Genomic DNA, 10,557 nt, shown 5'->3' with positions numbered 1-10,557 from the left:
AAGTCAGAACTCACTGCCACACTGAAATAAGGACACTCACAATCATTACCACATTGCGTGCAAGTCCACGCCTCTACAACACCACCATTCTTGGTAATGCATTCTCCTCCACTAACACTCACATTCACACAAACAAACACCGTTGTCATCAGATTCTCAATTTCATGCAACTCACTCACTCCCTCATATTATAAATTAAGCCCACATTAACCAAACACCACACTCTTCACAACACCACATAACTCACTTAATCACACCATGGCACACAACAATGAAACCAAGCCTTCTTCTCTTCACGTGGAAGCCCCACCACCAGTACCACCGGAGGAACCTAGTCCTCTCCAGAAGATCATCGCCGTGGCTTCAATCGCTGCCGGCGTGCAATTCGGGTGGGCCCTGCAACTATCCCTACTCACCCCCTACGTCCAGTTACTCGGAATACATCACAATCAAGCAAACTTAATCTGGCTCTGCGGCCCAATCTCCGGCATTCTAGTCCAGCCCATCGTCGGCTACCACAGCGACCGCTGCACCTCCCGCTTCGGCCGCCGCCGTCCCTTCATCACCGTCGGAGCATTCGCCGTCGTCATCGCCGCCTTCCTTATCGCCTACTCCGCAGACATCGGTCACTCCACTGGAGACTCCATCACCAGAAAAGCTCGTCCCCGCGCCATCGCCGTCTTCGTCGTCGGATTCTGGATCTTCGATGTCGCAAACAACATGCTCCAAGGCCCGCTCCGCGCCTTCCTCGCCGACCTAGCCGCCGGCGACCGACGCAAAACTCGCACAGCAAACTCCTTCTATTCCTTCTTCATGGCGATCGGAAATGTTGGCGGCTATGCTGCCGGCGCCAACGGCAAACTCTACCACCGTTTCCCCTTCACCAAGACAATCGCCTGTGATGCCTCGTGCGCGAACCTGAAGAGCTGTTTCTTCATCTCTGTCACTCTTCTCTTGATTCTCGCCACCGGAGCGATGATCTACGTGAAGGAGCAACCGCAAACGGCGCTGTTTCAGAAAACCGACGACAGTTACGGCGGTGATGATGGTGATCACGCTCACGCGGGTGGCATGCGCTGCTTTGGGGAATTATTCGGTGCGTTTCGCACCCTGAAGAGACCCATGTGGATCCTTCTGTTGGTGACGTGTCTGAATTGGTTAGCGTGGTTTCCGTTTTTTCAGTTTGATACTGATTACGTGGGGAGAGAGGTGTACGGTGGGGAAGTTAGACAACCAATTTATAACGCGGGGGTGCGATTGGGTACGTTCGGGCTCATGTTAAACTCGGTGGTCCTCGCTGCGACGTCGTTGGGGATGGAAGCGTTGTCGCGTGGGGTTGGCGGAGTTAAGCGGTTGTGGGGGATCGTTAACTTGCTGCTTGCGGTTGGTTTGGGTATGACTGTTTTGGTGGCCAAGCTGGCGAAGCAGTCGCGTCATTATGGCGGCGTCAGCGAGTTGCTACCGCCTGACGGTGGCATCAAGGCCGGCACGTTGGTTCTCTTTACTATCCTTGGCATCCCACTCGCGGTAAATTTCTTTGCAATTTCAAATATTTTCCTAATATTTATTTCTTAAATTTATTGAAACTTTTTTCGGGCACAATGTCAGAAAAAGAAATTCAAAATATTAATTGGTAGAAATTCAAAATAATTTTTTTTAGTGCATGGGAAAAAAGAAATTCAAAATAATAACTAATAACATTTGTTTTCTATTTTTTTGTTCTCTTAGGTGATAGTGAGGGATTAAGATCTTCTCTGTTCTGTTTCTCTTTCCCTATTCCACTAATTGCATTGTGACACATTATTTTAAAATTACCCTATAATAAGGCTATAGCTGTAATATTCATGTATTTTATTTTTTTCCGATGAAGCCAAAAAATATATTTATGTATTTTTTTCCGATGAAGCCAAAAAATATATTTATTATATTATATGGCACAATGTGATCTGTGAGATGGGCTGAGACACAAAACAGGACACATGATTTCAGTAGTCCGATACTGAGGGGCATTGGGTTCCAACTAGTAAAAACAAAATAGGACCACAACTTTTACACAAAGTTGAAGACTATGCTAATTTGCTTCTCCAAATCAATAAATTCTATTTGGACTTCAATTGGAATTTCATTTCTTTTTGTTTGGCTGCTGTTTTTGGTTGAGCTGGAAGGAAAACAATAATCAATTTGTTTTGAACTTTTTTCTTTGATTGTGATTTCGTTTGATTATGAACTTTGAGTTTAAATAAAATTATTTGATTGTGACACATAGTTACTGAACAACATGATTTTTTATTTTAAATTAAAATTATTTGACCCAAAAATATTATTGGATGTCACAGAAAAATTTTATACATCAAGTTAAATATTAATGGATGTATGTACCCAAAAAAAAATATTAATGGATGTACTAACTAATCAATAGATTAATAGAAAATAATAAATTTGAATATTTAAAACCATGATATTTGAAGAGTAAATGAAACCTGTGTAGAGCATATGATTGAACTAATTTTACATAAGCATGCATTTATATTGATTGTAAAAACTATTCCATCATAACATTCTCTAATTGAATAATTAGATGCACCTTCTGAAATTATTTTATTAAATTAACTTTTGTTCTCTAATTCATCTCTTTTTTATTTTCTTTTAAAATATTATCATTAGAGTTATTATGCACAAAACGAATATTAATAAATTTAGAAATAGTACTGAAAAACCAACACTCTTTGTTGTGCACGTACTGTTCAGGTTACTTACAGCATACCCTTTGCTCTAGCATCAATATTCTCCAGCACCACTGGGGCAGGCCAAGGTAAGACATTCATAACCACTCAATTAAACAACTTACCAATGGAGGGTCTATTATTCACAAGGTTCATCTTAAACAATAATGCATAACCTCATTTTATGTTCAAACTTTTCAGGGTTATCTCTAGGAGTTCTGAATATTTCAATTGCCATACCACAGGTTAGAATTAAGTTCACTTCATATATATTTTCCAAGTAATAACTTCATTTTATATGCTCAAATCTTCATTATTATTGGCTAATTATGATTATATGTGCACATAGATGGTGGTGTCTCTTGCCATTGGAAAATGGAATGACCAATTTGGAGGAGGTAATTTGCCAGCTTTTGTGGCGGGTGCTGTGGCGGCTGCAGCCAGTGGCATTTTATCCTTAGTCCTACTGCCGTCTCCACCGCCGGATTTGGCCAAGGCTGTAACTGCTGCCGGAGGAGGCTTCCATTAAGCAGGGGGAACATTTTCAGCTCTCCTTCTTGTCCCCATGTGAGAAAATGAGTATGGTTTTTATTTGGAGGTATTAGGCTTTTAGAACCCAACAAATTCTACAATATATTGCCATTTTTTGTGGCACAAGTGACTATTTAATAACAGTCATTTTAAGTGGAGTTTGTTGTGGCTGTACATATCCATGTTGAAGCTGGACTCAGCTCTGTATTTATGTAGTTTGGTACATTTTGGGTGCTTAGAGGAATGTAGTGTTGAAGCAAGCGTGCATGAAGGGTAGTCCTTTAGTAAAAAGTGTGGGGAGAAAATCCTGAATAGTGAATAGGACTAGACTATAGTTTCCTATTCCCCACTCACTTTCCACTGTCTTCTTTGATGATTACTAGTAGTACTGTAATAACAATCACTTTTCTTTCCATCACAGAGAAAGGGAAGCCTATGTAGTTGCATGTCTTAATAAGGGCAATGATTGCTCAAAGTGTTATAGAGTTCATTAAGCCTTGATTTTATGAACCATGTTTGTTATTAACTATGAAAATGCACAGGGTTCAAAATAGTTATTAGTTTGAGGGTTTTATTGTAAATAGAAGAGTTGATAGTTGGAGCTTTATATAGCTCATTAGTGTGTAATCAATTTAGATTGTGATATTAGAATAACAGGAAAAAAAAATTCCCTCATCTCTACTCTCTCTCATTCTGTTTGTTGCATATCAGAACTTTACTCTTTTTTTCTCTCCTTTGCACTAACAACTATGGCACACAACAATCACTCTGATCCTTCTTCTCTTCACGAGGAGGCTCAAGCTCAACCATCGGAGGAGCCGAGTCCTTGCCGGAAGTACCTACTTTGAGTTTCCATACCATTACTGGCGGAATAATAATAACGAACGTGTAGAATAAGACATAGAAGTGGCGCACAACAATCACTGCAAGCCTTGTTCTCTTCACGTGGCGCAATACATCACAATCAAAATGAAATTCATAAAATTTGTAAAGTCCGTGTTAATTACATTTTGTAAGCTGAAATATTTAATCTCTATATACTAATTTAAACATTTTTTTAACTTTTTAAAAAGGAAAACACACGTGCATTGCACGAGTCCGCCATTATCTCTAATTATTTATATTTTTGGATTGTTTCAGCATCTTATAGATAACACAAAGAAGAGAGTAACATGGTCACTCCGCCGGAGACTCCCTCACCGGAAAAGCTCGTCCCCGCGCCATCGTCGTCGAATTCTGGAGCTTCGACGTCGCAAACAACATGCTTCAAGGCCCACTCCGCGCCTTCCTTTCCGCTGGCGACCGACACAAAACTCGAACAGGAAATTCGTTCTATTCCTTCTTCATGGCGATCGGCAATGTCGGCGGCTACGCCGCCGGCACCAACGACAAACTCTACTACCACTTTCTCCCCTTCACCAATACAATCGCCTGTAATGAAGCCTGCGCAAACCTGAAGTGCTGCTTCTTCATCTCCGTTACTCTTCTCTTGATTCTTGTCACCGCGGCCATGATCAACATGAAGGAGAAACCGTTTCAGAAAACCGACAGTGGTGATGATGGTGATCACGCTCACGCAGGTGGCCTGCACTTCTTTGGGGAATTATTCGGTGCGTTTCGCACACTGAAAAAACCCATGGATCCTTCTGTTGGTGATGTGTCTGAATTGGTTAGCATGGTTTCCGTTTTTTCAGTTCGACACTGATTACGTGGGGAGAGAAGTCTACGGTGGAGAAGTTGGAAAGCCAATTTTTGACAAAGGGATGCAATTGGGTACGTTAGGGCTCATGTTAAACTCGGTGCAACGTCGTTGGGGATGGAGGCGCTGTCGCATGGGGTTGGCGGGGTGAAGCTGTTGTGGGGGATTGTTAACTTGCTACTTGCGGTTGGTTTGGGTATGATTGTTTTGGTGGAGAAGCAGTCACATCACTATGTCGGCGGTGACCATTAGCTGCTCCCGCCTGACGGTGGCATCAAGGCTGGCACGTTGATTCTCTTTACTGTCCTTGGCATCCCACTCGCGGTAAACCATTTCTTGCAATTTCAAATATTTTCCTATATTTTTTTCATTTATCCTACAACTATTTATTTCCACAATATTATTAAAATATATTTCGGGCACAGTCTGAGTTAATTCATGAAATATTAAAAAAAACATTTCTAAAATAAATTAATTGGTAGAAATTAAAATTCCTTACTTTCAAAAAAAAATCCTGTAATTATAAATATATTAAACTATTAAAAAAGTCGTTTATGTTTAAAATTCTGGAAAATTATCCTAACATTAGGCTGCTATCTCATTTTGATGAAATTTAAATAATAGTTTTGAAAGTATATTGATTATTTTTTTTGTGAGGGTAATAACTTCATTTTATATGTTCAAATCTTCATGGTCCATTTAGTGTGGATTATTTTTGGCTAGTTATGATTATATGTGCATTTAGATGGTGGTGACTCTTGCCATTGGAAAATGGAATGACCAGTTTGGAGGTGGTAAATTGCCAGCTTTAATTTGCTGGTGGGTGTTGTGGCGGCTGCAGCCAGTGGCATATTATCCTTAGTCCTACTGCCGTCTCCACCACCGGATTTGGCCAACGCTGCCTCCGCCGCCATATGAGGCTTCCATTAAGCAGGGGAACATTTCATCTCTCCTTGGAGTAACAAAGTTGATATCTGATGATGACACACTCTAGATTGGCAAATATGCTCCTAGCTGATGCTATGGGAGTTCTCTTTGTTACACCTCAAAGTTCTTTGTTGTTCTGCTTTTCTAATTAATTAATTCCACTGCCAAAAAAACTAAATGTAATTATGCAGGATGATAGTACCAATGCTGTAATTCCTAGCTCCAAACGAAACACCTCTAAGCCCAAGTGGCTTATTAACTATGTTTACTTAATCTGTTTCTATTTCTTGATTATGCTAAGGAAATCTTTAGATGATAGACACTTGTATGCTGATCAGGTTATTGGCTTAGCTCTTGAAATTATGCTCAATAGCTTTATCTTTGGCCTAAATGTTGAAATTAACCGTGAATCACTGAATTGTTTATTCTAACACCATACTCAATTTCACTTTGGCCTTGTTAAGCTCATTGAATTAAAGTTTAAGGACTCTAATATACCAAATATTATCCTTAGTCCTACTGCCGTCTCCACCACCGGATTTGGCCAAGGCTCCCACCGCCGCCGGAAGAGGCTTCCATTAAGCAGTATGCATGTGCGTGCACGTGCGTGTGCATGTGCGTGTGTGAAAGAGTGAGATAATGGCTAGCTTAACATATTATGTTCAAATAAAAAAGTAAAACGAATTCTAAGACAAGCAATTTAAAATTGACTATCATATATATGTTCATGTTCGAGCTGAAATGCTCGTCATTAATTTCACCTTTTGTTGATCGAGGTGAGTTGCTTGGACCTTTGTACGTAGTCGGTCCTTTTGTTTTGGAACTATGATTCGTTCACACTCTTACCTCATTTCCACCTTAATTTTCTATTTATCTCTTTCTTCCTATCTTTTTCTTCCCTTCACTCCAATTCCACTTATATGAGAGTGTGAATGAAACTTAATTCGAAGTTTTGAAACTTCAACCAATTATAAAGTAACCATGTTATAACAATCATAATTTGACATTTAATACTACATCATCTATATATATATGAAAATAATGTTTTCTTCTAGAAGCCTATGCCACATGGCACCCCCAAATTCTTCCAATTTCCCTCCAAGAAAAAAAAAACATCCCACTTTTTTGTTACAACATATTTCATCTCTCACCTATTTAATTTCATTTATTATTAATAATTCCTTATCCTATATGATACACTTGAATGTATATTTTTAAATATTATATTTTTGAAAGTTTGTGACAATTCAAGTAATATTACGAAATCTATTTCAAAAAAAATGATTATTTCGAAATCTTTTTCTCACTTTTAAATTTTAAATATAAAAATTACTTGAAATTATTTTAAAAATAAATCTAACATTATTTTTTTTTATTACAAATTAAAAAATATAATACACAACAAAAATTGGAATCCTATGTTTGTTCAACTCCAACAGCAATGTTGATAATAAATATTGAAACTTTTAATTTAAACTATCATTATTTCCTAACCTATAATTTATGTCTTTAACATGTTTTTAAAAAATATATTTAAATTTTTTAAAAAATATATTGGAAGGAAATATTATATTAATTTTACATTTTAAATTTAACTTTCTTCATTATAATAATTGTTGAAAATATAATTAATATTATTGGTTGTTGGTTTACGTAGATGAGAAAATGAATGTTTTCAAATCAAATAAATATTTTTTTTTCCAGCATCATGATTTTTTGGTAAATTGGAAAATAAGCATCATGTTTTTATTAAGTTTGATTTATTCTTCCGAAATTTTAATCTATATTAAACATTTTATCCTTATAATTGTTATTAATGACTCTAATTAATATTTAAAGTCAATGGATATAATTAATTACCTTTTTTAAATTCAAAAATGAAAAAAAATTAATTTTTTAAAAATTTTTCTTTTTTTTTTTTTGGCTAAAACTTCTACAAATCAAACAAATAATTTATATGTGAGACACACATCATTAATAAACATTTCATTACTAAACAAATTTCCAAGGTTTTTTCCATTAGCGGACCTTATTATCCTATTTGATCCAAAAAGCTAGAGCATATTCTGGAATTTTTTCTCCAAGAAATGGAATATTCCAAAAATCTATATATATGTGAAAATAAGGTTTATTCTAAAAGATCTATGACACATGACACTTCCATATTCATCCATTTTCTCTTCAAGAAAAAAAATATTCATTCTACTTTTTTGTCACAACATACAATCATGACTCACCCTATTTAATATCATTTAATGTAATTCCAATTTTTATGTAACCTTTATTTAAAAGTTCAAAAATATTTTAAATCTTTTTTAATTGAATTATCACAACAATTAATGTTTTAATATTTAATATTTAATTTCGATTTTTTATATAACCTTTACTTGGAATTATATTTGAAAACATTACAAATATGATAAGAAAAATTAAATTCGAAAATAAAAAATAATAATCACAAATCGGAAAAAATACTTCTTAATTTAATTTTCAACGTAATTATTATTTTAATTTTTCATCTGTTTCGAAAGTACAGATTTTCAATATTTAATATTGATTTTAATATCAATTTTTTATGTAACCTTTACTAGGAATTTTATTTGAAAATATATCTAAATCCTTTTTAATAAAAAATCTGAAAATAATAAAAAATCAGAAAATAAAATTAATTTAAATCCTTTTTAATTTAATTTTCAACGTAAATGTTGTTTTAATTTTTCAATCTATATCTATATATATATATATGAAAAGAAGGTTTTCTTCTAGAAGACCTATGCCACATGTCTCCTCTTAAGTAATTCATTTTCCTTCCCAAACAAAAAAATATATTTCCACTTTTTTTTGTCACATTAATTGCTAAGTTTAATATAGGTAAAATCTTTATTAAGAATAAAACATAAGTAATACTTATAAAAACTATCAAAGTAAGGATATAATTCCAAATAATATTATTTTCTTCCCCTCCATATTTTCGAAAACATGATACAATACATGAACATCTCTAAACCTATTTCATTTCATCCATTATTAAAAATTCATAATTAGATTTAAACTTTTTGAAAATAATCAATTCTGATTTAAAAAAATTAATTTTTTATTTTCCCTGAAATTATTTTTTAAGATAAATCAAATATTTTAAAAAAATATTACAAATTTGAAAATACGATTCATAAAAATAATTGCAATCCCTTTATTTTAATTAACAATATTCTAAATAGTTATAATAAATATTCGTAATTATTTCAAATAGAAATAAATATTGGATCTTTTAATTTTTATTTTTCTAAAATTCATTTATTTGTTTTTCTTTAATATTATGGTTAAAATGATTTTAAAATATAAATTAATTTTTTTGAAATTCGAATTTCCTTTACTATAGTAATCGTTTAAAATCTAATTATTACTAGATTAGTTGTAAAATGAGTGTGATGAGCAAATAATTTTTTGAAAATAAAATAAATATATTTTTTAAAAATTTTTAGCATCATTTTTCTTTTTTTTTTAATTTTTCGAAAATTTTGCAATTGAATAAATATTCCTATTTTAGATACTACAATTTTGATTTCTTATAATTGAAATTAATGGCTCTAATTAATTCCTACAATTAATGAGTATAATTAATTGTCTTTTGAAATTCAATTTTTAAAAACCTTGATGCTCAAGAATTGATAAGTTATTGGAACAATGAAATAATTTGTAAGAAATAACGAAAAAATTTAATTAAATTAGACAAGATTAATTAAAGAATTGAAATTTCAAAAATGAAATATTCCACATTTTCGAAATTAAATTGATATAATTTAATTAATGAATCCTTAGAACATTTAATACAAATAATTTTGTTGATATGTTTAATTTCTGATTAATTTTTCACTGACCAATAATGAATATTTTATTTTAGGAAAAAATTAAGCATAAATAAATCAAAATATTTCAGCATCATTTTGTGCATACCTCCTCGAAAACAAGGTAAGGACTTTCATTTTCCTCCATTTCCTATTCAACTTATACTTCTTCCTCCCCATCTTTGGAATTTCTTATGAAAAAAACCTATCATGTTTTTCTCTCCGTTCGTCTGCTCCATGGTAAGTATTTTCAACTTTCTTCCATATTTTTCATACTCCTCTCTTTCCTCCCTTTCATTTTTCTGTTTCTCAATTCTTTATTCAATTTCATGTTAAGCAACTTTCACCTTCAATTTTTCTTTCATTTGAAACAATTATAGAGAAAAATAATTTATCAATCATGTGCTAGGTAATGCTTTAATTTTATCTTAATGCAAAAATAATTAATTTTGCTATACATGTGCATTGGTTAGAGAATTCATTTGCTCTTTTGAGACATTTCTCACATTATTTATTTAATCTATAACATTTTGATATAATTTAATTAATGAATCCTTAGAACATTTAATACAAATAATTTTGTTGATATGTTTAATTTCTGATTAATTTTTCATTGACCAATAATGAGTATTTTATTTTAGGAAAAAATTAAACATTAATAAATCAAAATATTTCAGTATCCTTTTGTGCATACCTCCTCGAAAACAAGGCAAGGACTTTCATTTTCCTCCATTTCCTATTCATCTTATACTTCTTCCTCCAATCTTTGAAATTTCTTATGAAAAAAACTCATCCTGTTTTTTTCTCCGTTCGTCTACTCCATGGTAAGTAT

General features: G+C 33.4%; 1 protein-coding gene and 1 pseudogene across 1 annotated transcript; both read left to right on the top strand.

Moving 5' to 3' along the window:
• The first annotated feature begins 110 nt into the window (after positions 1 to 110).
• On the top strand, positions 111 to 3,929 carry LOC130720187 (sucrose transport protein SUC8-like). Its single transcript, XM_057570809.1, has 4 exons — positions 111 to 1,527; positions 2,749 to 2,812; positions 2,925 to 2,968; positions 3,073 to 3,929. Exons 1-4 carry the CDS (start codon positions 259 to 261, stop codon positions 3,250 to 3,252), a joined length of 1,557 nt encoding a protein of 518 aa, XP_057426792.1. The 5' UTR covers positions 111 to 258; the 3' UTR covers positions 3,253 to 3,929.
• Positions 3,930 to 4,425: 496 nt separating this feature from the next.
• LOC130719895 (sucrose transport protein SUC2-like) lies at positions 4,426 to 5,442 on the top strand (annotated as a pseudogene).
• Positions 5,443 to 10,557: the final 5,115 nt, after the last annotated feature.

This window comes from Lotus japonicus, chromosome 5, assembly GCF_012489685.1.
Source record: "Lotus japonicus ecotype B-129 chromosome 5, LjGifu_v1.2".
Taxonomy (NCBI): Eukaryota; Viridiplantae; Streptophyta; class Magnoliopsida; order Fabales; family Fabaceae; genus Lotus; species Lotus japonicus.
Note: the sequence above shows the minus strand (reverse complement) of the source record. Positions and strands in the feature narration are given on the sequence as shown.